General features: G+C 55.7%; 1 protein-coding gene across 1 annotated transcript; it reads left to right on the top strand.

The window, feature by feature from the left end:
- Window positions 1–389: 389 nt before the first annotated feature.
- WIPI1 (WD repeat domain, phosphoinositide interacting 1) lies at window positions 390–26,649 on the top strand. Its single transcript, XM_043446633.1, has 13 exons — window positions 390–565; window positions 4,296–4,378; window positions 6,674–6,843; window positions 11,499–11,595; window positions 16,755–16,852; window positions 17,267–17,359; window positions 17,830–17,900; window positions 18,737–18,844; window positions 21,260–21,424; window positions 22,180–22,287; window positions 22,973–23,091; window positions 23,204–23,304; window positions 26,164–26,649. The coding sequence occupies exons 1-13, from the start codon at window positions 486–488 to the stop codon at window positions 26,209–26,211; spliced, it is 1,341 nt and encodes a 446-aa protein (XP_043302568.1). The 5' UTR covers window positions 390–485; the 3' UTR covers window positions 26,212–26,649.

Raw genomic sequence — 26,649 nt, 5'->3', positions numbered from 1 at the left:
AATGGAGGCCGGCGGCGGGACCCCGCCCTCTCGGTGGCTCAGTCTGCCGGACCCGCTGGAGGGGCGGGGCTGACGAGGAGGGGCGGGGCGACGCCGGCAGGGGCGGGGTCTGGAGGGACGGGGCGTGGCCTGGCAGGCCCGGGCGGGAATGAGGCGGCCCTGCCCGGGCGGGACGGAGGTGGGGCCTGACGGGGTGGAGGCGGGGCCTGGCGGGCCTGGGTTGGCCCGGGTGGGCGGGTAAGGGGCGGGGCCTCGCGGGGCGGAGGCGGGGCCTTGCCGGCCGGGGCGGAGCCTGGCAGACCCGGGAGGGGATGAGGCGGCCAGGCCGGGGCCTGGCGAGGCGGAGCCTGGCGAGGAGGGGCGGGGCCTGGTGGGCCGGGGCGGGGCGAGGCGGGGCCGGGGACCGGCCCTCGGGGCCGGCGCCAGCGGGCTGCTGAGGTGGCTGTCGCCCGCTCGGAGCCGCGGCTTCCCGGGTCGAGCCCCCGATGGAGGCCGAGGGCGCGGACGGCGCCCCTGGCGGGGCGGAGGCAGCGCTCAGCTGCTTCTCCTTCAACCAGGATTGCACGTAAGCCGGGCCGCCTACCCCGTCGGGAGCTGGGAGAGAAAAGTCGCGATCGGGGGTGTAGTGCAGTCGGCGACTTGGACAGCGGGCGCGGGCCTGTGCCCCGGGGACCTGGGTGGGACGGTCGGCGCGGCCCGAGCCGGTGCGGGTCCTCGAGCCGCCCCTCCTCCGGCGCGCGGCCCCTGTCCTCCTGCGGGCAGGGAGCCAGGAGGGGCCAGCCGGGAGAAGGGGGGACAGAGCCCAGGGAGGGGGCGGAAGGAGGCTGGGGAACTTGGGGGGCCGGGGAGTGACCAAAGCGGGGGTCTGGGCAGGAGGGTCGGTGGTCAAGACAAAGGAGATAGGTGCGGACGGGGAAGTTGCAAGCTGACCCAGGGCGAGATAGCTAGGGCCCAGGAAGATGGGAGTTCAGGAAAAACTTTCCCATTTGTCCTTGAGCATCTCAACGTGGCATCTGGGCAGGGCCAACGACAAGGAGGCAGCCTATCCCCGAAGCCAGTCCAGCCCGGTCCCAGCCCAGCCCAGCCTGGGCGCCTGCCTGCAGGCCGGGTTGTCAGGAACCTTCCCATTGCCCCCAGTGTGTCTTCAGGAAGCCCACTCGGCCAGATGGAACTCCTCCTGGGAGTCCAGGCTGCCCTCCCGGGGAGCATGACCTCCCCTCTGTTGCTTCTTGAGTAGATTTTGAATGTCTCGCCTTGATGTTCACATTCGGACTTTGGCTAGTGAGCTGGGGGTTGCTGGACTATGTTTGAGACATATGGAGGAGTCAGTCCCTTAGAAGCAGAGGGATTGTTTTGTGGGATTGTTAGACATCCCGGGGACCATATGGAATAACCTCTTTGGAATGTGCCACACAGCATCAGGCAGCGATGACCAGGCCCAGTCCCCCACTTCCTGCTGTACCAGTTTCTGTCGGGTTCCTCGGTGGAGTCGCCTTCAGGCAGGTGTGCTGGCCGTTTGTGCCTGGACTGTGCTAACATTGAACAGTCAGCGGTGTCATTAAGGTCGTCATGTGCCATAAGCAACCCGGGCCTTCCATGCCCTTTGTCTTCTCTTTAAAAACACCCCATGCCAAACAATATGCCTTTGTTCGAAAAAAACCGTATGTGTAATCGTGTAAGCTGGTGGCCAGACAATTTGGTTCCATGAGTGACTTTCAAGCTTTCCTTGACCACAGCCCACAATAAGAAATACACGTTACAACATTACCCAATATCTATCTATCTATATGCACACACACAGACACATATATAATATATATTGTTGTTTAGTTGCTCAGTGGTGTCCCCTGACCCTTTTTGACCCCATGGACCCACCAGGCTCCTCTGTCCATGGAATCACCCAGGCAAGAATACTGGAGTGGGTTGCCATCTCCTTCTCCAATATTATATATATAATATCACTGAAAAGCAATTCACAGCTGTTTACCCTTCCTATGTGCACTACCTTCTGGAATTTGTATTTCTTTTTTTTTTTTATTTTTTAAGCCACTTATGACTCACTGAATTGTTTTCTCATGGTTTAAGACCAACAGTTTACAAAAATGATGGTCTAGATACCATTCTGATGTTTTGTAAGAAACATTTTGCAAGAGAGGGTGGCTGTTGAAATGCCTGGGTGTTTGCCTTCCCAATTGAACTCAGCTTAAGGAGGAGAGCAGGTTAAGGAGGAGAGTTAGTTTGCTTCTTAGCAGGAAGTGTTCTCAATTCTGCTTTGCAGCACTCTTTATTAGATGTTTTTAAGGGTGTTAATTTTTACTCTAGGCGAGTCCCAGCTTTCTATAGCAGTTGGAGAGCATGTTATTTTCAAAACCATAGGGTGCTCGGGAAGTTAATTTCCTTAGTCTCTACAGTCAGTTCTGTTTTCTTGGATGAAGGCTCTGCTGGACAGCTCTGTCTCACCTATAAATAAAACTTTTTGTCACGGTCAGTTGCTTTGAGCCTTAGAGGGTATGACATTGGATTTTAAAATAAGTCACGCACCTTACTGAATACATTTAGGAGTACCAGCTGTAAGTATAGGCCGAATTTGGGATCCAGTATTTCAAGAGAAAGGAGTAAGGACAACTAAGCTTTACTAGTCGGCTTCACTCATACTCTCATGCTCGGCCCTGTGCTAGACAATTTGGGTGTATTTTTTCTCATTTCATTTATGATATGTATTTGTCCCAAATCCAATTTTCATGAGAGGTGATGAGAAAATTATTTTTTTTTCCTGCAAAAAGGCCTTATGAATGAGATAAAGTTTTAGTCTGAATTTCTTGAGTCAGAGTTTTCTGTGACCATTGATTAACCATTTAAAATACAGCAGTGGGACTCCCCTGGTGGTCCAGCAACTAAGACTCAGTGCTCGAAATGCAGGGGGCTCAGTTCGACCCCTGCTCAGGGAACTAGATCCCGCATGCTGCAACTAAAGATCTGCCTTGCCACTGAGATCCGGCACAGCAGTGATCACAGTGCCATTGCCGTCTTTAAAACTCTTCCGGAGCAGAGCGTGGGTTTGAAAATGATTTTAAGTTGCCAGATCTTTTGATTAATATTTTAAGACTCTTAATTACAACCTTCCCCCCTTACTTGAACACTTTAGAAATGTTGGTTTGCAACTAAATGCACATACGAAAGAAAGTGAAAGTGTAGTCACTGAGTCACGACAGACTGTTTGCCACCCCATGGACTGTAGCCTGCCAGGCTGCTCTGTCCATGGAACATTCCAGGCAAGAATACTGGGGTGGGTTGCCATTCCCTAAAAAATCTTTATAAGAAGAAGCTTTAAAAACAGCGCTGGCTACAGAGTATGTATGTTTTGAAGGTTTAAGATGCTGCTGGCCAGCCTTTCCAGGTGCTGCTTGTGGTCGTTAGCGCGCTGGTTCTAGAAGCAAAGCTCCAGTTCTGAGCCCACTGCTGCCGGGGGCAAACCTCTGACCTCCCTCCTCCCCCAGGTTAGCCCCTCAGCAGAAGGAGCCGCCTTAACAGTAACTGTCATCCCAGGGAAGAACAAATGTTTGGGAAGGAAAAAAAAACTTCCCATGAAAATCATATGACCTTCTCTTTTTCAGGCTAGTGAAACAAGAGCCTTGGGCATCCAGGCTTGTAGCAGTAAGCTGCTTACTTTAGTTTGTGCCTCCCTGTGAAGAGTGAAGCGCACCTTTTCATATAGTTATTTTAAATGAGAGAGTTGGACTCATTTTTAGGTCCACGTAGGACTGGCTCAGCACTTCAATGCGGGAGATCTGGGTTCGATCCCTGGTTCGGGAAGATCCCCTGGAGGAGGGCATGGCACCCACTTCAGTCTTCTTGCCTGGAGAGTCCCGTGGATAGAGGAGCCTGGCGGGCTACAGTCCATAGGGTCATAAGGAGTCGGAGACAACTTAGCGACTAAGTAAGTGAAAGTCACTCAGTTGTGTCCGACCCTTTGCGACCCCATGGGCTAGTCCATGGAATTCTCCAGGCCAGGATAATGGAATGGGTAGCCTTTCCCTTTTCCAGGGCATCTTCGCAACCCAGGGATCGAACCCAGGTCTCCTGCATCGCAGGCAGACTCTTTACCAGCTGAGCCACAGGGAAGCTTAGCAACTAAGCACACACATATGCACCCCCCCCCCCCCACACACACACACACGAGGCTGTATGTTTCCCTGTCCCCCTGGGAGCCCAGAGGGACGGCTGTGTCTGTCCGCAGGCAGATCCGGGGTTGGACCCAGCACCACGTCACTCCCGGGCCGTCCGTGTCTTCACAGGTCCCTCGCTGTCGGAACCAAGGCCGGCTACAAGCTGTTTTCCCTGAGCTCCGTGGAACAGCTGGACCACGTCCACGGAAGCAGTAAGTGTGTGTGTGACTGTCGGAGCATCACGTCCTCCTCCGGACTCCCAGCCGGGCTCCTGAGCTCTCCATTCCCCTCAAACCCCGTGAGCTGTCACACCTACAGAGTCAGTACTTTTTCAGGTTTAAACATAAATCACTGCTTCCACTTGCTTAGGAAAAAAAACACCATAAAGCACTAGTGAGATTTGACTAGAGCTTAGGTAACATTTTTCTTTTTACATTAAGAAAGCCTTTGAAACTGTATTGTTGACACTTTTTCGTATACTTATATGCATGGTCAACAGTTTTTATAATTGCCAAAGCAAAAGATGACTTAAGGATTTTTTTTTCCCCCTTTCATTGGCACTATAGAATATTGGTCACATTCATTCAGTCCTGGAAGTCACTTCTTGGTTTTAATAAAGCAATACTGCCCCAATCACAGAGTCCATATCAAAGACGTTGAAGCACTTCCAGGGAATATTAAAAACAGTCCAGCTTAGAAACGTGACTCTTGTTGTCTCAGGGAAAGTCACCATTTTTGCCAGCATCATAGTGATGAAACCCATCACGCTGGATTTCCTGGAAAGGAAGTGGCTTGGCACATGAAGTCCTGGGCTCCTAGTTTATTTGTAAGATGTCATCGTCATTATTATAACTTTTGGAGAAGATCGTGCTCTGTATCTGCCCTGTGTTGTCCCCCGTGGGGCTTGACGGAGCCCAGCAGAGGCTTGTGTGTGAAGTGTTCCCAGGAAGACACAGAGGCCCCCCCACGGGCGCTCAGGAGGCTTTCTGTTAGTATTTACCTCGCTCCTGGGTGCAGGACTGTGCTGGTCATAACACAGACGTCCAGGTTACTTTCACCAGGAAAGGGACTCAGAGAGAGTCGGGGTCCCGCAGGACGGGGCGTGGGCACAGAACCCACTGTGCTCCTGCCCCCGTCGTTGAGGTGCCCGTACCTCTTAGCAACAGGGACTTGAAGAATTCCGGAAGCAAAGACTTCCAACAGAGCTGTCACTCCTTGGAAACCGCTCACGGAGAAAGAGCAGAATGAGGGAATTCCCTGGTGATCCAGTGGTTAGGACACCCGCTCACAATGCAGGCGCTGCGGGTTCACTCCCTGGTCAGGGAACTAAGATCCCACAGGCCCCACGGCCAAAAAAATTAATAAATATGCCAAACGTACCTGTTTTTTAAAAAAGAGGGACTTCCCTGGTGATCCAGTGGTTAAGAATCCACCTTCTAATGCAGAGGATTCGGGTCAGGGAACAAAGATTCCCACAGGCCCGGGGCAACTAAGCCCATGCCCTACACCTAAGACCTCATGCAGCCAAATAAAATTCAAATTTCAAACATTTTTTTAAAAAGAGAGAATAGATTGAGATGGTCTAAACCTCCCAGATGGGGCCTCCCTGGTGGCGATGGTAAAGAATCCACCTGCCAATGCAGGAGACACAGGTTTGACCCCTGGGTTGGGAAGATCCCCTGGAGAAGGGAATGGCTACCCGCTCCAGTATTATTGCCTGGAGAATCCTATGGACAGAGGAGCCTGGCGGCTACAGCCCACAGGGTCACAAAGAGTCAGACAGGACTGAGGGACTACCCAGCAACAACAAACCTCCCAGATACGTTCTACAGAGCCAGCGGGGCCCCTGACGGGTAGGGAGGGGGTGGAGAGGAGGGGGCTCCAGCGCTGCGGCCTCGAGGGGGCTGGGAGAGCCGGCTTTGCGCTCGGATCACTGGTGTCCCCTTGCCTGTCGACCACCTAAAGGGCGTGGAGACTCGGGAAATAGTTAGAGCTTCACTGTGGGTGCAAGAGAAGGAAGTCATTGCAAGTGGGTGCCAAGGGAGGCGAGCCCCGTGGAGGCCAGCAGTGGGCAGGGCCCTGAAGTCTGCACCCCCACCCCCACCTCTCCCCCCAGCCCGGCCTCCCCCCATCCCCGTCAGGGCCTGACGTCTGTGTCCCTCGCCCCCCCAAACAGGGGGCTGACGTCTGCGCCCCTTCCGCCCTCCCCTCGCCCCCTCCCGCCCTCCCCCCCCGCCTCCGTGGACGGGGGCTGATGTCTGCGCCCCTCACCCCCTCCGTGGACGGGGGCTGACGTCTGTGCCCCCCGCCCCCTCCGTGGACGGGGCTGACGTCCGCGCCCCCCGCCTGCCCCTCGCCCCCTCCGAGGACGGGGCTGACATGCGCGCCCCCGCCCCCTCCGTGGACGGGGCTGACGTGCGCGCCCCCGCCCCCTCCGTGGACGGGGCTGACGTGCGCGCCCCCGCCCCCTCCGTGGACGGGGCTGACGTGCGCGCCCCCGCCCCCAGATGACACCCCCGACGTGTACATCGTGGAGCGCCTCTTCTCCAGCAGCCTGGTGGTGGTGGTGAGCCACGCGAAGCCGCGCCAGATGAACGTGTACCACTTCAAGAAGGGCACGGAGATCTGCAACTACAGCTACTCCGGCAACATCCTGTCCATCAGGCTGAACCGGCAGGTGGGTGGGGGGCCCCGGGGCGGGGTGGGCGTCCCTCGGGGTCGCGGGAACCGAGGAGGGGCTTGAGCGCCTCTCATGACCGCAGGCACCTGCTCTGCCGGGTTTAAGCCCCAGCCCCGGGCTGAGTCTGCTGCACGCCCTCCTCCGGGTGGCCAGACCTCCCCGGCCCTCCCGCCTGGAGCACTTTCTTGAACATTGGCCACAGACTGGGTGAACCCTGTCCCCCGGGTACAGGCTGGGCTCAGAAACCATCTCCTGAGCCCCTGCAGGGGCCTTAAACCAGAGGGGCACCTGTCTGCCTTGGGCCCAGATGGGGGCAGTCCTTGCAGGCTGGCGGCCATGCCCCTCTAAGTAAGTTCTTGCAGAGAAAGTGTGGCCCTTCCTGGTTAGTGCTGAAGCCTTGCGGTGACCAAGGCCTTTCCTGAGGGCCAGGTGATGAGTCCAAGGCAGGAGGACCCCTTGAAGAATGTTTCTGGCCGTGTTTTGTTAGGGGCTTCCCTAGTGGCTCAGACGGTAAAGAATCTGCCTGCACTCCAGGAGACCTGGGTTCAATCCTGGGTCAGGAAGATCCCCTGGAGGAGCGAATGGCAACCCACTCCAGTATTTTTACCTGGAGAATCCCATGGACAGAGGAGCCTGGTGGGCTGTAGTCCGAGGGGTTGCAGAGTCAGACACGACTGAGCCACCAACACTCCCACTTTCTTTGTTGGTCGGAGCCTTAGTGTTATCTCAGATGTGTAATGCACATTCTGTTACAAATTACAAGTTCCTGTTAAATAAGCATTTGGGGTATTAGTCAAGTTTCCCTTGAATTATTAGATTTTAAATCCTATACAGGGGACTTCCCTGGTGATCCAGTGATTAAGACTACACTTCCAATGCCAGGGGCACGGGTTCAATACCTGGCGGGGGAACAAGGATCTGACATGCTGCAGGAAATGCGCCTCCCCCCAAAAATAAAAATAAATAAATCCTATGAGGGCAGCAACTGTACCCATTTTGCTCACTGTTGTAAGACCAGGTAGAAAAGACAGTGCCACTTAGAAAGGACAGTGCTCAGTAGAAAAATGCTCGGTGAATATCTGTCTCCCAGCTGCCTAATAAACATATAAACAAATAAACCCGTTCTTTAGATGACTAGGCAGACCTGTCTGTCCAGTTGAATATCATGTCTGACTCTTTGCAACCCCATGGACTGCAGCCCACAGGGCTCCTCTCTCTATGGAATTTTCCAGGCAAGAGTACCGCAGTGGGCTGCCATTTCCTCCTCCAGGAGATCGTCCCCACCCGGGGACTGAACCCACGTCCCCCGTGTCTCCTCTATTGGCAGGTGCATTCTTTCCCACTGAGCCACCGGGGAAGCCCATTAAACACGAAGACAAGTGAATCGGGTTTTTGTATGGTGAGGCAGACCTGTCTACTCACTTACATGGCCCCAGGACGCTGGAGGCCGTGGCCGTCCCCGAGGACACCGTTCGCCCCTTGGTACCTCAACTACTAAGTGCTCAGTTACTGGTTTTTTTCTTTTAACAAATGAGACAACGTGCTGTCTCAGGTTTCTGAAAAGGAAGTGGTTGTTTCTCTGGGCTGATCACTCTTCTGACTGACTACCCCCTGAAGTCCGGGGTGGCAGAAGATAGCCTGAGAAACGGAATATGGGAGGTTTGAGTGAGGAGTAGCAGGAGATAAAAAAGATAAACCTGGGTTCCCGGCAAGGGAGAGAAAGACAGTTTGAGGGCTTTTTTTTTTTTTTTTTACGTGAAGGCTTTTAAGCACAATTCTTGGCTCCGGTGCTGTCTCTGATATCTACTGGTTGCACATTAAATTTCTTTGCAGAGCATTTTATCTTGGCATATGCTGATAGCCAGGGTATAAATCTTAAGACTGTTTAGGCAAATGTCCTGTCAAGATCAGAGCCCTTAAATGGTATCCACGGTGTTTATTTGTATAAAGTCTCACTTGCTCACTCTCCAATATTTTCATCAGCAGATGGGGCTGTTAAACTTTGCTGCCAGCCTCTCCTTAATAAAACACTCATTAACTTCAGAGCTCCCCTCCCCCACCTCCTAAAGAACACCCCATGCCTAGAACTTTGCGCTGTCGTGGCCAAGCCAACCGGACCTTGGGCCAAGCAAGGCTCTCTTCCTTTCATGTTTCTTCTGCTAAGAGATGATCTGAAACAAGTCTGGAAAGTCTTCAGGCTTTGCTTTTCTTAAAAATGTTCAGATTTGGCAGAAACAGACTCACAGACTTAGAGAACGAGCTTATGGTTGCCAGGGGGAAGGCTGGGGGGAAAGGACAGTTGGGGCGTTTGGAACGGACATACAGACACGGCTGTGTTTACAGTGGATAACAAACGTGGTCCTACTGCCGAGCACTGGCAGCCTGGACGGGAGGGGGCTTGGGGGAGGATGGACACGTGTGTGTGTGGCTGAGTCGCTTTGCTGCCCGCCTGATGCCATCACAACACTCTTTGTTAACCGACTACAAGTGAGTGTTAGTCGCTCAGTCATGGCCGACTCTTCTGTGACCCCGTGGACTGTAGCCCTCCAGGCTCCTCTGTCCATGGGATTCTCCAGGCAAGAACACTGGAGTGGGTTGCCGTTCCCTCCTCCAGGGGATCTTCCCGACCCGGGGATGGAACCTGGGTCACCTGCACTGCAGGCGGATTCTTCATCACTGAGCCCCCAGGGGAACCCTACTGGTTACAAAATAAAAAAGTTTTGTTTTGTTTTTTTTAAGATTTTTTAAAAAAGGAAAGCATAAATAAAATTCCTCTTTAATCTGTGTATAGAGAAGAGCTTTTCTAACAAGAGCCAAAATCAATAAAAGACTGATAAATCTGAGAACAACGTTCAGGTTTGGGATGCCACTTTTGGCCTGGGGGGCAGCCGCAGCCTGTTCCCTGCCAGGCCGGGGTCCCGCCCTGCCCCCCGGAGGAAGTGAAAAAAGAGGCTGCTTGTCCGTTTCGTCAGGTCCTCGGGGAGTGCAGCTCCTTTCTGGAAAACGGGGGAAAGTCCAAGATTTGTACAGGGAGTTAGGAGGAAAGAAAACCCCATTTTCCTCTAAATCTGGGTAGAAAGGAAGAAAATTGTGTAACTGTGATTTTTCATTTTTAGTGGCTCTTGATCCCCTAACACTAACAGAGGAAGCGTATTCTGTGGCATAAAGACAATAAACCTGATGGATCTGGGTTTGTAAACATCCACAATTCTTTGACCATCTGTTCCGAGGGACCCTCGTTGTCCAGGCGGGGAGTGACTGGATGGATGCTTCTGAGAGCAGGCGCTACAAATCATTTCCTAATTATTTAGGATAAAAGGAGTTTTCCTTCTAGAACCTAGGAAAGTAGACGCGAGCCACGGTGACTGGGAGTGAGCTGAGCTGGAGGCCAGCCCCAGGTTCCACCAAGACTGAGTGGTTAATAAGTGAAAGTCGCTCAACCGTGTCTGATTCTCTAAGTGATGTCCGAGTCTTTTGCAACCCCACGAACTGTAGCCCTCCAGGCTCCTCTGTCCATGGGATTTTCCAGGCGAGAACACTGGAGTGGGTTGCCATGCTCGCCTCCAGGGGATTTTCCCGACCCAGGGATCCAACCCCAGTCTCCTGCCCTGGCAGGAGGGTTCTTTACCAGCAGAACCACCAGTGAAGCCCGCTGGTTAGTAAGGGAGCATAGAACACTCTAGTCAAGTCATAGGAAGTGCGGGAAAATGGCAAAGCGCTGGGTAAGTCAGGGAATGTCCGTTTTACAGAGGAACGCTAGTATATGCCGTCAACCTGGAGACCCTGTGAGAATCTGCTTTTTCACCTCTGGGCATCCGGCACTGCGGTCGCAGAGCCTCAGCTAAAACCGAGAGAGGTGTTTCAGTGTTATTTTCCTGCTTGGTTCAAGTGGCAGTCTCCTGAGAAGTTCTGAGCAGGGAAAGTCTTACTGGAAGAGGTTTTTCTCAGGAGAGCCTTCTGCTTCTCAGAGTAATTTTAGGTCCTTCCTTCCCAAGAGTTGTTCCTGGGATGAACGGATTGGACCGGGAGCTGTGGTCTGCTCTCCCAGGGTCCGTGTTAAAAACCCCTGAACCAACGTCTGCAGGCTTTGCCCCCGGGACGCTCGGCGCTCACTGGGGCGGAAGAAGCAGTGGTCTGGAGGAAGCCGAGGCTGTGGGAGTGGGGAGCAGGGGCTGCTGGAGGCGGGAGCCCCCTGGCTGAAAGCCCGTTCCCAGATGGGAAAGAATCCGCCCGCAGTGCAGGAGACACGAGTTCGATCCCGGGGTCGGGGGAAGATCCCCTGGAGGAAGGCGTGGCAACCCACTCCCGTATTCTGGCCTGGAGAATCCCGTGGACAGAGGAGCCTGGTGGGCTACAGTCCACGGGGTCTCAGAGAGTCAGACACAACTGAGTGACTGAACATACAAATTACAAGAAAAAAAATAGAAAGAAATCTCAATTTCTACATGAAGTTTCCCCAAATCCTGTACTTTGCGCTTCTGTCCAGAGGATGGTGATGGAAACGTGGGCACACGTCCGTATTGTAATCTATAATTGATGGCCACAATTCCTGCGCATTTAGGCTTGGAATCAAGTTAGGACGCACACCAGAGGGCGCGTTCAGAGGACCAGGTGCTTCTCCATCCCCAGTAACTGACGGTCTGTGATTTCAGAGGCTGCTGGTCTGCCTGGAGGAGTCCATTTACATTCACAACATCAAGGACATGAAGCTTCTGAAAACCATCCTGGATATTCCCGCAAACCCGACAGGTGAGCCCCGGCCTGGGATGAGGGCCCCGTGTCTCATGCCCCGGGGCTTCTTGCCAGCTGTGTTTTCCAGTTGAAAAGCCCTTCGTGGAGATATTTCGGGCAGGGCTCCCTGAGGCTCATCAGGACAGCAGCCTCCAGGTGCTAAAAGCTCCCCTGCAAGGCCGTGACCATGCCTCACTCAGGAGCCCCCAGCAGACCCTGTGAGGCGGTGGAAACCACCAATGTAAGATCAGAGGCCAGGAGTCTCCTTTGTCTGTTCCCAGCCTCTCGTTGATTTTCTGCGCAAAAACCCGTGAGGTGGAAACTGGGGCTCTGGATCTGATGAATTTCGCGGGTTCAGGAGGGAGATGGGACCGCGTGGCCAACAGGCTCAGGCACACAGACTCTGAGTGTCTTGATTTGGGGAACTCGGGTACAGGACATTTCGCATCCCGCTGTCGCTTCCCGCCCAGCACCGCCGAGGCTGTGAATTTCCTTCCCTCCCTCCGTCCGTGTCCTGCCCGCCCCTCTTGTGTCAGAGGCCGCTTCCTCCAAAGGGTCTGCCCCACGGAGTCCAAGCTAATTTCCTGGCAGCACAGCAGTCTACGCCCTGAGCGGCTGAGGGTGGAAATCTCCATAAAAAAATCTGCCAGCCGCAGAATGTGGGGACACTGTTGGCCTCACAGGCTTTCGGGGAATATCGGGGGAGCAGTCTGCACCCCATGGCGGTGCGGGAAACCGGGTGGGGTGGTTGTGCTCCCCAGGGAGCACTCTTTCGAAGACAGACCGCAGGTGGGGTCTGTGCACAGAGCACCTGTGAGTCCAGAGACGACTTCTCTCTCTTTTTAAAAACTGGAAAGCATATCCCGTTAATCAACCCAGAGGGAACTGCATTATATAAACAACCGTTGACTCACTTGACATATAATACTCTAAATACTGGGGCTTCCCTGGTGGCTCAGCGGCCAAGAGTCCTCCTGCCATTGCAGGAGACGCGGGTTCAAGCCCTGGGTCTGGCAGATCCCCTGGAGAAGGGCATGGCGACCCCCTCCAGGATTCTTGCCTGGGAAATCCCATGGACAGAGCCTGGTGGCTATAGACCACGGGGTCTCAGAGAGCTAGACACAAGTTAGCAACGAAACAGCAACGACTGTAAATACCAAGTTAAGAATGACTTAGAATCACAGGACCGCCTTCTCATTCCAGCTGATGATGCCAGCATTTCTTGAATGAAAAGCAGGCATTTCTTCTCCAGCTGCAGAAGGCTTACAGCCAGACCATTCTGGTGGAATTACAGCTGACCATGGTCTGTGAAAATGTGTGTCAAGCCTAAAGTCCCAAAACCACATAAAAACCCAACTCTTCATATATATATATATATATATACACACACACACACACACACATATATATATATATATATTTTTAAAGATCAAAAGGAAATATACTCAAATATTGAGCACGGTGAAAAGCCTCTGGGTTGTAGAATTGTGTGTGCTTTCTTTTCTCTTCCTTTATAATTTCTAGGCTCTACAAATTTTTTTATACCATCCCTTTTATCTTGTAAAATAATATCAAAGAAAAGGCACATTTCCCTTCCTACCAAAGGTTTCATGGGGTACCTGTGGCAGAAATGGAAGCCTAGGAGAACAGGAATCCCTAAACCTGTGGCAACATCCAGTTTCTGAGAACTGGACCACACACAACCAAAGGGGCTTCCATTCAGCATTTACAGGGACCTTCGTGAAGTCTGCGGGGGTCAGCATGCAGGCTCCTGGGCTAAGTTCAGGTGGGCTGGCCGAGGTGCAGGCCAGAGGCAGGTGGGTCGGTTCGTGGTCACCCAGGGTTACCCACCCTCACCACCATCCTTGGCCCCTTCTTGTCAGAATCCAGCATTTGCTCCCCCTCCATGAGGTGCTACAGAAAGTTACATGTTAGCTGAAGAAGTTCAAGCTTCCTTCCTTTCTGGGAAGCTTACATTTTTATATAAGACTCTGAAGGTCACCTCACACCTACCAGAATGGCTCTTATCAAAAAGACGAGATAACAGGTGTTGGCGAGGGTGTGGAGAAGAGGGAGGCCTCTTGCACTGTTGGTGGGAGTGCAAATTTGTGCAGCCACTGTGAAGAAGAGTACGGCGCTTCCTCTAAAATCTAAAACCAGAGCTACCTTATGGCTAAGTAATCCCATGTCTGGTTATCTATCCACAGAAAATGGAAACACTACCTCAAAAGGCTATCTGCAGGGGTATGTTCATAGCAGCGTTATTGACAACAGCCAAGACGTGGGAGCACCTCCGCGTCCATTGGTGGATGAACACATAAAGAGGTGTGGGGCATGGAGACAATGGACCTAACCAGCCATGAAAAAGAATGAGGTCTTGCCAGTGAGGTGACATGGATGGACCTTGAGGGCATCCTGCTAAGTGAATTCAGTCAGGCAGAAGAAGGCTAACACCATAAGATCTCACCTATGTGCAGCCTTTTCCAACAAAACACACACACTCATAGACACACTCACAGACACAGGCTTGTGATTGCCAGGGCTTGGGAAAGGGGGATGTAAGTGGTTGAACAGGGTCAAAAGCTACTACCTTTCAGTTAAAAAGAAATAAATCATGGGAGTATATTCTTCAAGGTGGAAACTATAGTTCATAATACTGCACTGCATGTTTAAAAGTTACTAAGAGAATAGACCTTCAAAGTTCTCATCACAGAAAAAAAATGTTTGTAACTGTGTGTGGTGAAGGATGTTGACTGGACTTACCACGGTGATGATTTTGTAATATATACAAACATCAGATCATCGTGTGGGACTCCTGAAACATGTGATGTTCTGTGTCCATTACACCTCAGTTAAAAAGGGAAACAGACTCTGAAGAGTCTGTCCAAGCCTTTCTGCTCAGAGGCCTCCCAGCCATCCCCGCCAGAGATGGGCCTCGATATTTTGAGTGGAGGAAGTAGGTTAATGAGAACTGGGGTTCTTGAAACAGTAAAGCTAGAAAAAAGGCTGGATCCCCACAGCTCCCTGCCTCGCTCACTTCAGGGGTGGGAATCAAGCCTGCAAAGGGCAGGGATAACCCAGCCCGAGTTACATGGTGGACAGCAGACCAGGTCTTGAACCCACATCTGCTGCCTCTCTCAGCCAGACGTTCCCAAAACAGCTTCCCAACAGCTTCACTGAGATATAATTCACATGCCACACCATTCACCCATTTAAAGCATACAGTTCAGTAGCTTTCATATTCAGAGAACTGTAACCGTCACTGCCGTCAGCTTTAGAATATTCTCATCAGTCCCCTCCAGAACCCATTAACTCGTAGCCATCACCCCCTTGCCCCCGGTCCTAGGCACCCCTAACCATCTTTCTGTCTCCATAGATGTATCTATTTCTGGCCATTCCCTGTAAGCGGAATTCAGTGCAGTCATACAGTACCTGGTCTTAGTGAACAGGCTTCTTGCACTCAGCGCAGTATCTCCTGGGCTCATCCACGCTGTGCGCATCGGGGCTTCATTTCTTGTCACTGTCTGATACTATTTTATTGTAAGAAGATCCCACGTCCTATCTGTTCGTTGATCGGTTGATAGACATTTGGACTGCTTCCCCATTTTGACTATGATGAATCACGTTGCTGTGAACATTCGTGTGTAAGTTTTGATGAGGGTGTACATTTTAATTTCTCTTGACTGGAAGTTGGGGGTTGTATAATCATTCTATGTTAACCTTTTGAGGAACTGCCAGGCTGTTTTCCAAAGCCTCACTCCGTGCCATGTTACGTTCCCAGCAGCAGTGTACGAGGGTTCCAATTACCTGTCTTTTCGATTAGAGGCGTCCTAGTGGGTGTAAAGTGGCATCTCATCGTGGTTTTGATTAACACTGCTTTTTTTCTTTTTTAACCCATGTGGTCAGAACCCTTCAGCAGTTACCAGCTGCATTTGTAAGATCATAACTCTTTTCTCTGGTTTGTTGCTCAGGCCCCAGTTCAACCATAGCATCTTCCCTGCTAAGGGCCCCTCTGGGAGGGCACCCACCAGGCCGGCCACCGGTCTCACTGTCTGCCCTCCCCATTTCCGCGAGGCCAGAACACCTTCTTCCTGCTTAGGCTAGCTGTTATGGAAATTGCATTTTGATTGCAAATTCCCCACATAACATGGAGCATTGGGGTTCTCAGAGCAAAACTGGGAAGGTGTGGGTGGTCTCTTCTAAGGCCGGAGGGGCCCTGTCCAGACAGGCGGGCTGCAGGGAGCTTCGGGAGAGGGCACCAGGTCAGTCCATCCCTCCCACGGCCACAGGGCAGGTGACAAGGACACAGCGCTGGCCGAGTCCCCGACAAAGCCAGAGGAGGGCAGGACCTTGGTTCCCATTCTTGACGTTTGCTTTCTTTTTTTTTTAAACTTATGCTCTTCTGCCCAGCAGATTAGGGTCAGGTCCATTTTAGCCTAATCTAAAGTTTCTCATGCTTTTATAAGAAACCCACTTAACAGGCTCACGTGTAACAAAGAATCAGCAGGCTTTTTTATTTAAAAAGATGTCTCTCTTGTCTGATCTCCTGGTGCCTGTTCTGGTGATGCTTTTGGTTCTGGGGATTCTCTGAATTCACTTCTGTCACAAACACCTGTGTTCATCGAAACCAAAGTTGTGAAAATCCTTTACTTAAATGTTCTTTAAAGGTTCCTAGTAGGAACCTTTATTTCACTTGGGAGCTTACGGCCCAGAGGCTGAGTTGGAAGCGAGGCAGATGTCATGTCAGGGCCCTGGGGCACAATTCAGAGAAGAGCAGGGAAGGCATTCTGCCTTCCGATCCCTCAGCTGTGCGTGGACATGGTCGGTGTCCGGTCAGCAGGTCTCCCCTGGGAGCTCAGTTCACGGGCCCTTTGATGGGAAGTCACTACGTGTCCGGGTCTGCGGGGCGGCGCCTCGCTCGCCAGCAGGCGGCGCTGCGGCCCTGCCGCTTGCGGACAGCTCCCCGCGGTGCCCGCCCGGCCCCCGCGGACCCAGCCGCTTACCGGGCGACTCCCAGCCCGGCCCCGGCGGACCCCGCTCTCCGCCCGACCCCCCGCCCAGCCCCCTCCCGGCCCCACGGACCCAGCTGCTCACGGGGCTGCTCTCCCTGCCCGCCCCCGCCCAGGTCCCCACCCGGCCCCCACGGAACCAGCCGCTCACTGGGCTCCCTCCTCCAGGTCTGTGCGCGCTCTCCATCAACCATTCCAATTCCTACGTGGCCTATCCCGGGAGCCTGACTACAGGCGAGATTGTGCTCTACGATGGACACTCCCTGGTAAGTCGGCGTGGCCGCGCGGTCAGCTCCGCGTGAGCCCTGGGTGTGGACGGACGGTCACGCGCTCTGCCTCCGCCTCCGTTGCCATGCGTCCACGTCGCCACGAGGCAGACAGATCGGAGGGAAGCGTGTCCTGCGGGCCGCAGTGCGGCCTGCGACGCCAGCGCCTGTGCTGCCCCTGCCCGCCGAGCTCCACGGAGCCCGGCCTCAGACGGCTGGTCACCGTCTCCCCGAGGGCAGGAGACGGGACAGAAACGCAGCCGCAGTGAAGCGGAACCTAGACCCAAACAGCCGGGCTGGGCGACAGGGAGCCCAGCAAAGGGGGTAGGGCGTCTCGGAAGGGAGGAAGAGGGACGGGAGGTGGACGGCACCCCCGCACCCTGGCATCGACCCCACCGTCCCTGTTGCCAACAGAAGGCTGTCTGCACCATCGCTGCCCACGAGGGCACGCTGGCCGCCATCGCCTTCAACTCTTCGGGCTCCAGGCTGGCCAGCGCCTCCGAGAAGGTGAGTGCTGCCCACAGCCATGTCCTCGGGGGCCCCCCCTCTGCCAGGGGTGCGCAGGGTCCTGGGCGCCAAGGAGCTGCTGGAACTCACTTCAGAGGGAGGCCCTCGGCCCCTGCCTGTGCCACCTCATCTGTCATCTCCGCAGACCCAGGGCTGCTGCGTGTAGGACGTGAGCCGCTCTGCCCAGAGCCTCGTGGTCTGACCAAGAACCGGTGTGCTGGTTGTCACAGACAGATCAGGGTTCTGGGAAGCCAGAGCCGACGGATGGAGCATGCCAGCGCCTTGGGCTTGGCTGGGGAGGGACCGGGAGACAGAGGGTGCTCAACTCACCTTCCAAGAACAGCTTACACAGCACGTAGACAGCCCTCCGTGTTTCCTCTCCGGGGTCAGATGCTGCAGACCGATCCAGCAAGCTCCCTTCCAAAGGGGCAGGTCTGCAGGAAGAAACGCCCACCCGCTCTCTCTTCCAGGGCACGGTCATCCGGGTGTTCTCCGTTCCCGACGGGCAGAAGCTCTACGAGTTCCGGAGAGGGGTGAAAAGGTCTGTGTTCACCGTGTGCGTCTGCGTGTGCTCAGCGGCTTCAGGCGTGTCCGACTCTGCGACCCCGTGGACTGTAGCCTGCCAGGCGCCTCTGTTCATGGCATTCTCCAGGCAACGATACTGGAGTGGGTTGCCATGCCCTCCTCCAGGGGATCTTCCCAACCCAGGGATCGAACCTGAGTCTTATGTCTCCTGCATTGGCAGGCGGGTTCTTTACCACTAGCGCCACCAGGGAAGCCCTAAAAACCAGTGTGCTGCTGCCACTGCTAAGTCGCTTCAGTCCTGTCCGACCCTGTGCGACCCAGTAGATGGCAGCCCACCAGGCTCCACCATCCCTGGGAGTCTCCAGGCAAGAACACTGGAGTGGGTTGCCATTTCCTTCTCCAAAAAACCAGTGTAGATGCCTGAATTTTAAAATATGCCTCATTGTTAAACAATGCTGACCATCACTGAGCCTTCAGAGAGTCAATCCTTTTAAAATTTTCACAGCAAAGATCACTGTTGACAGATCACCATGGTAAATAGAATAATAACGAAAAAGCTTAAAATATGTTAAGAATGACCAAAACGTGACCCAGAGACACAGCAAGCACATGCTGTGGGGAAGACGGCCCCGGAGGACGAGCTCCACGCAGGGTCCCACGAGCCCCAGTTTGTAAAAGTTGCAGTGTCTGCAGCCATCACGAAGTGAAGCCCAACGCAACGAGGTCTGCATGTGCCCAGACCCTCCGGGATATGTTTAGGTGTCTGTTTTCTCATGAAGCTGATTTCCAGCCAGGAGGCCGCTCCCCTCGCCCGTGCTTGGGCTCACCCTCCCCCTGTGGCTGTGTCTCCAGGTACGTGACCATCAGCTCCCTGGCTTTCAGCATGGACTCGCAATTCCTCTGCGCCTCCAGCAACACGGAGACCGTGCACATCTTCAAGCTAGAGCATCTTGCCAACAGGTAGGACTGGAAACACTTGGGAGACTAGAGCGGGGCCCACCTGCGGGCCGAGCATCGGGCTCCTCCCATCAGGCCAGCAGTGGTGTTAAACCAGAGATAAAGGGCACAGTAAATGGGGTGTGCTTGCGTGCATGCTGCTAAGTTGCTCAGTCGTGTCCGGCTCTTTGCAACCCCGTGGACTGTAGCCCAGCAGGCTCCTCTGTCCATGGGACTCTCCAGGCCAGAATCCTGGCATGGGTTGCCACGCCCTCCTCCAGGGCATCTTCCCGACCCAGGGATCAAACCCACACTAGTGCCACCTGGGCTTGAATCATCCCCAAACCATCCCCTCACCCTTAGTCCGTGGAAGAACTGTCTTCCACGAATCCAGGCCCTGATGCCCAAACATCCGGGGACCGCTGGACGAGAGGAGTGGGGTCCTGGTCTGACCAGCACCCCTGACTTCTCTGCTAAGGCCACGAGCCTGTGTTACTCGCTGTCTCCACCAACGTGGTGAGTGTGTCAGCGGCAGACTCGGGGTGATCCCCGGGGGTCGGGGGCTGCCCTCCTGAGCCCGCAGCCCCACTCCCGTGAGCAGGAGACCGCAGGCGGGCGAGCTGTTGTGACTGGACTCCCGTGTCCTCGTCTGCAGACCCTGATGTAACAACGATCGTGTGTGCATCTGAAGTCTCCAGCAGGTTCCCTGTAGTGTGGCGCTCTGCCACCCGCGCCGACTTCCCCACAGCGTCTGCTGGCTTCTGTCTCTGGGTCACATTTTGGTCGTCCTGAGCGTATTTCAAATTTTGGCGTTTGTCATGGTGATCTGTCATCAGGGACCTTTGGTGCGAGGATTGCAAAAGGATTTATGACTCGCTGGAGGCTCAGGTGATGGTCAGCATCCTGTAGCCATAAGGCTGCTTTCAGTGAAGGCACGGATGCTGTTTTTAGACTTCACGCCAGTGCACACTTACCAGGCTGCAAAATAGTGTGAGCATCACCATTACACAAACGGCAAAAACAAAACACGCGTGTGACACGCTGCGTTGCCAGGACTGGATCTGAGCCCGCAGTAGCTCCCGGGTCTGCTTGAGCGGTTCCGCTCCTGCACCTAGCGCCTGCCAGGGCCTCCAGCCCCCAAGGCTGACCCTGGGCGGGGAGGACGGGCGGGAGGGACAGAGCCTGTGCCGGCCCGCAGCCCGGGGCGTGCGTGTCCCTGTCACAGACGTCAGGGCGCAGAGCAGCACGCTGGCGTCCCCCCGTGCAGCGGCCAGGGCGTCTGAACTGTGTTTCTCTGGCCGTGCTGGGGCTCGGTGGTGGCACATGGACTCCTCTCTAGCAGCTTCTGGGCTCCCTGCCTCCTCCACCAGGGCGCTGAGTCCCGGTGCGCGTCTGTCTGCACCCGACGTGTCCTCCCACCCCCACCTCCCGATTCTGAGTCAGACCTGCCTGGGGGCCCAGCCTGGGGAACCCCCAAAGCCCCCTGCTCACTGCAGCCCCAGAGACCCCTTTATGAGCGAGCACCTGCCCGTGCGCCAGCCCCGAGAGGTGTGGCTGCTTCAGTGCTGCGAGCAGGCGGCCGGAAGGCCCCGCCTCCCGCGGAGGAGCACCCCCTGGCCTGCGCGGCTCCCTGGCTGGGCGCCCCCACGGCTGGGCGCCCCCACGGACACGCTTACATCGTCTCTCCGCACCTCTGTGCTGCGTCCCCCCGTCCGTCCCGCGTCCCCCTTGTCTGTCGCACGTCCCCCCTCTCTGCCCGCGTCTCCCTCGCCCCCCGTCCCTCCCGCAACCTCAGCAGGTCGCCCCGGGCGTGCGTCTGTCCCGCCGGCGCAGGCAGGTGTGAGTCCAGTCCACTGGCAGCTCACGGCGGAGCCGGCCCGTCCCCCACCCTCCCGTCTGGCCGAGACCCCGGGATGGGGCGCAGGTGGCGGCTGCAGGGGGCGCAGCAGGCCCCGTGGACACCCCCACCTGTGAGCATCCTGGCGCCCAACCAGATGGCTCGGGGCCGTAACCCGACACCGCGCAGGCCTCTCACCTGGGGGTATGCTGCCCACGTAGTCTGGCCTCGAGGTCTGACTCTGAGATCGGCCTGTTCTTTTCTGGGCGAGCCCAGAACAGGCCTGGGTTTGTGTTACAGTGGCCAGGGACTGATTCCATCTCCCTCTCCCCGGCCCCCTCCCAGCAGCCTAGAATCAGACCCATCCTTCACCTCCTGAATGGAGAGAGGCCGCCGCGCCCGAGCCTTTCAGCGGCGGTGCAAGGGCTCCTCCCCAGAACACATGAGGCCTCGTGCCCTGGGGCACGGCCGGAAGGGCATGTCCCCAGCCACCTGGGCAGGACGTCACAGCAAGGCACGGGCCCTTCCCCGTGCGGAGGCCGCGGGTGTTGGACGGCCGCCGGGTGGGGATCGCTCTCACCCTCGCTCGCCTTGTTCCCCAGCCGACCCGAGGAGCCCTCGACCTGGACCGGCTACGTGGGGAAGATGTTCCTGGCTGCATCCAACTACCTCCCCACCCAGGTGTCCGACATGATGAACCAGGACAGGGCCTTCGCCACCGGGCGTCTGGGCTTCTCCGGCCACAGGAATATCTGCACCCTCGCCACGTATGCCCCCCCCCCGCCCCAACGCCAGGCAGAAACCTCACTGATGTATTTCCCAAAGTGCGGGATGCACCAAACGTGCAAACGTGTTTAAGGAAAAGCAGAGAGAAGGGAGCCAGGAGGGTCAAGTAAAGGCAGACCCGCCCCCCCAGCACCCCTACCTCACCATCCAACCCCCCACACCGTCAGCCAGTTTCCGTCTGGTTGGACTCTTCTCCTTAAGGCAGCTGCAAGCAGGCACCGAAGTTTCAACCTCCTCATTCCGGTGATACTGTCTTGAAGACAGTTCCCGTTTTTACAGAATTATGTAAAAGGGCTCTAGTTCCAAAGTCTAGGTCCAGACACCTGTGGGGTGGACAGACGTCTTATCTAAGACCTTTAAGCGTGCCTGTTAAAACTGAATGTTGGAAAGATTTCTGTAAAACTAGCCCACGACTCTGGGGGCCAGTTTCCCGCAGTTTCCTTCACTGTTAAAGGCAGAGGCGGGTCCCACTCGGCCTTCTGTGCAGGGTTTACCCGCGACCTTTTGTCTCATCCACACAATCACACTCAAAGACAAGGAACCGTCCTCAAGGGAGATCAGTAGGACAGGCGGCAAGGACATCACCAGAAACCAAGGCTGCGGGCCGGCAGGCCTCGGGCGTTTCGAGGGCAGGACTGGGTGCTGGGGGGGCCGGGGGCAGGGCTCGACCCCTGGAAACAGGTCTGAGCCCACACACGTCCGTGGGCACCGCAGCGAGCGTCTTCTCGGCCCGCAGGATCCAGAAGCTGCCGCGGCTCCTGGTCGCGTCGTCCAGTGGGCACCTTTATGTCTACAACCTGGACCCTCAGGACGGAGGAGACTGTGTCCTAATCAAGACCCACAGGTGAAGAGGCCAGTTTTCAGAAAGCCGGGCTTTCGGGACTCACTGTCTGCGTCCCCTGAGCCCAGGGCAGGGACGAGCCTCCTGCTCTGGTTGGCGGGCTGGGGTGTGGGGGGTGGTGCGGGGGGCCCTGGGTGCAGGGCCGCGGGGGTGGAGGGGTGCGGGGGGCCCTGGGTGCGAGGGGAGGCACCTGGGGTGAGGGGGTGGCACCCGAGTGCAGGGTGCTGGGGGCCCGGAGTGCGGGGGGCAGCGGGGGCCCCAGGGTGCGGGGGTCCTGGGGTGCACGGGGAGGGGCACCCGGGGTGCGAGGGGGGCGGGGGTACGGGGACACAGGGCGCCGGGCTCTCCTTGCCAGCCCCTCTTTCCCCGGGGTCCCTGGGACGTGTTTGCTAAATTGAATGGAGGCGCTCTCCTGAGGTCTGCGGGCAGGACGCCCCTCGCCTGGGCCCTCTGGGGAGCCGGCCTGCACGTCCCCGCCCGGTGCGCACAGGTGGGGGCAGGTTCTGGAACCAGGAATGGGATGTTCGCGACTGACCCGGCCGTCGGAGGGCGTGCTGGTCTGGGGACCCGATAGGGGGCTGCGCCTGAACCCAGGGCCAGGCCCGGCCTCCCCGGCTCTTCCTCGGGAGGTGTCCTGGGCAGGAGGTGACCGCTCGTCTCTCCCTGCCCCCTCCATCGCTGCCCGTAGCTTGCTTGGCTCAGGAACCAGAGAGGAGAATAAAGAAAACGACCTCAGACCGCCCTTACCTCAGTCTTACGCCGCGACGGTAGCCAGGCCGAGTGCGTCCGCAGCCTCCACCGTCCCAGGTGAGCGGCCCGCGGGGGCCTGGGTGAGCACCGTGCCAGGCGAGGCGCGGCCCCGGACCGAGGCCTGAGATCAGCCCCCCAGCGTCTCTCACTCCTCACTGCTACTCTGCAGGTTACTCCGAGGACGGCGGGGCGCTCCGCGGCGAGGTCATTCCCGAACACGAGTTTGCCACGGGACCGGTGTGTCTGGACGACGAGAACGAGTTCCCTCCTGTGAGCACAGGCCGCCCCTAGAGCTCGGTCCCTGCGCCTGGACGGGCCCTCCCCTCTGCCGCGGCGGAGCCTCTGCCCCGTTGTCTGGGCCGCACCACCTAATCCTGCCCGGACACCCGGGAGGCCAGTGGGGTTTAGCCTGCGATGGGCCTCCGCGCCCAGACCAGCCCACCCGCGTGTTAGGGCGGCACGTTCTCACCCAGGGGGTCTCTAGGCTTCCGGGTTCAGAGACCCAGGCCGCAGTTCCGCTTCTTTAGCTGTGTCTTCGCTGCTCAAGACCCCTTTAATTAATGTGTCAGTGGGGACCTCCCCCACCCCGGGCCCCTCCAGTCCGGCCACCCCGCGATCCTGCTTCAGCCCTGCCGGCAGCGAGGGCCCAAGGCTGGGCTGGGCGCTGGGCATGGCTCCTTCTCACACCCTGGGGTGAGGAGAAGCTTGTCCCCTGGTTCTGATCCTCCAAGCTTCCGTTCGGGGCAGCAGAGACCCCGCTCTTGTGAGCTTTAGTTAGAGAGCAGCCTGGACAGTCACCTTGGAATCATCTCAAGATGGAAGCAATGTTTAGGCCTAAACGTGGGGGCTTCCTGACCGTCCCTCCTGGAGGCAGAGGGAGAGAGCGATTGGGGCACAGGTCTTGGGGTACGGTGTTTCCTCTCGGTGGTGATTTCGTGTCCGTTGGATTCTGTTCACAAAAGGATGGAGTCTGGGTCTGGCTTCTCTCTTGCCAAATCTGTAGGACAGTCTGGTAAGCAGAGGAAAGAAAGGGAGGGAGGTTCCCTGGTGGTCCAGTGGTTAAGACTCCACGCTTTTCATGCAGGGGTGCAGGGATGATTCCTGGTCAAGGAATTAAGACCTCATATGCCTTGTTACGGCCAAAAAAACCAAAAAGCTGCCATGGGCCTTTCATGCAGGGGCAGAAAGGCCACATTCGTCATTTCCCAAAAGGCTCCACAGGGTGCTGCGTGAGACGAACATTTCTGGCTTTTTATAGATCGTCACACACAGTGCCAGCAAGTGAAGTTGACATTTCAGGGGTGGAAAGCAGTCATCGTTAAAACTGTGCATTTAAAAGTATTTGTTGGCTCAACACCTCCCAATGGGGCAGTTGTTTTGCTTTGGGAGGGTCTCTCGCCCCTCCTCACTACAGAGGGAGCTTTTCTGTCCCCCAAAACTTGGCATCTGGGTCCTGACGTTGCATCATCGGGACCCAGAGCAGGTCAGATGCAGTGGATTATGGGACCTTCCTATCCGTCATCAGATCCCACTTCAGCAGTTGTAAAAGTCTGGGGCTGCTCTAAAAGATGATTGGATTGTGAGACTCTCAGCTGTAATCAGAGAAACCTCTTATATTTACAGAACCGGGTTACCTTGGGTATTGGCATTTAGAGGTGATCTCTTGCCAAAGAAAACCTGTATCAAATTAAAGGTACCCCATGTTATTTGGTGTACCTGTTATTTGATACATCATTTGGAGTAAAAAAAAAAAACTGGAGATGCTTAAGAACTAGCGATAAAATGGGATGCCTGTCTGCTTAGGCAATGCCAGGGAGCCTGGGAGGAGCCTGTCGTCCCATCTCCTGCGTCAAGTCCAGATGAGTGGAAGCTGCTTTAAATTGCGTCAGGGCTTCTTATTTATACATGAGTGCAGTGTCCGTCACCGAGAGAGGCCCCCTGGAATCCTCGTCAGGCCTTGGTGATCCTGAAGCAGCCCCTGAAACTGTGCAGAGATGCCGGGAGGGCTGGGGGGGGGGGCATCGGACCCCAGCCCCGCCCTGAGGCGGCAGGCACAGTGACGGGTAATGCGCGTGGGCTTCTCCATCTTGGCCACGAGGGTCAGAGGCCTGGGATGTTATCACGAGAGGGACTGTCTCAGTCATGCCCTCACTGGCTGTGATCATCCCCGGAGAGTCTAGACATTCCTCTCTCTGCCTGTCCTGAAGTGCCAGGCCCATTACAAACACGGGCCCAGAAGTCTCATCTCTACCCACATCCCTAAAGGCACTCCAGGATCCTGACGAATCTTGGGGTCTCAGCAGCTCATAGACAGGAGCAGAGGTTTGCCCGGATAATCCCAAGGGGTCCCTGTGTCGTCACTGCTGATCTGGAGTGGGAACCATCCGTCTTCCCTCCTTGGGATTTTCTTTGCTCCGAGCACAGTGAGAGAAAAGAGGACTGATCATTTCTGGTCCCTGGAAAGATGCTGTATTCGGGAAAGATGCTGTATTCGGGAAGGGAGCAGCTTTGGGTCAGTAACAAGTCGACCTTGGCAAGTCTGCATATTTTCTGACATTCGTCTTACTCTTGGGAGTAGGAGTGAAGGAACTGGGACCAAGGGTGTTTATTGACTTTTTCACAGTGACTTAGCAGTCTGTGTTTACAAGTAAGATGAGCCTTTAAAGAAAATACACATATACATATCAATATGCATGTATATTTTGGGCTTCCCTGGTGGCTCAGACGGTAAAAAAAAAAAAAAATCAGCTTACAGTGCAGGAGACCTGGTTCGATCCCTGGGTTGGAAAGAGCCCCTGGAGGAGGAAGTGGCAACCTACTTTAGTATTCCTTCCTGGAGAATCCCATGGACAGAGGAGCCTGTTGGGCTACAGTCTGTGGGGTCACAGAGAGGCAGAGACAACCGAACACGCACATACTCGCGAACATACACATACATATTTTACAAATAGTATTTTCTGCACCTAAAGAAGACAGGTGACCCCTGTGGCCACACGCAAGGGTCGGTCTGTGGACTGACGGATGGATGGGGAACCTCCGCCGGCCCCGCGTGGACACTGACTCGCCGGCATGCCGCCCCCCGCCGGCCTGCCCAGAAAGGGTAAGGCCGCTCTGTTTTGATTTCGGCAGATCACCTCGTGCCGTGGAGATCAGCAGGACAAGGCTGCGCCGTCCTGACGGGCAGCAGGACCGCCCCGTCAGGAGGTTCTGGAGCAAACGAGGAAGGTGGATGAAAGGCAGGCGGCTGAGTGAGCAGCACGGGGGTCAGAACCCCCGGGGACGCGGTTCTCCCCGGGCGAGCTCCTCTCAGCTGGCAGGCGCCGGGGCCGGCGTGCACCCACGTCCTGCCCTGGAAAGCGTGTCCCAGCCGCGGCGTCCGCGTGAACAAACCGTATCCATCGACAACCCGAATTTTACATTAACAAGGGCATCCTTTTGAACATGTATGCTGTGTATAAAATGTACCTATAGGAACACCTCTCGGAACTGTATTCCTTGTATGTGACTCAGAGAGGCTGTTGTGGCCAGGCAAAAGATGTTTGCAGTGATCAGAATAAATCATTTATGACCTTTCAGTCCCATTTAGGACACTAATAATAAAATCATGGCAATACA

This window comes from Cervus canadensis, chromosome 1 (assembly GCF_019320065.1).
Source record: "Cervus canadensis isolate Bull #8, Minnesota chromosome 1, ASM1932006v1, whole genome shotgun sequence".
NCBI classification, from domain to species: Eukaryota; Metazoa; Chordata; class Mammalia; order Artiodactyla; family Cervidae; genus Cervus; species Cervus canadensis.
This window is presented reverse-complemented; position numbering and strand designations above follow the sequence as displayed.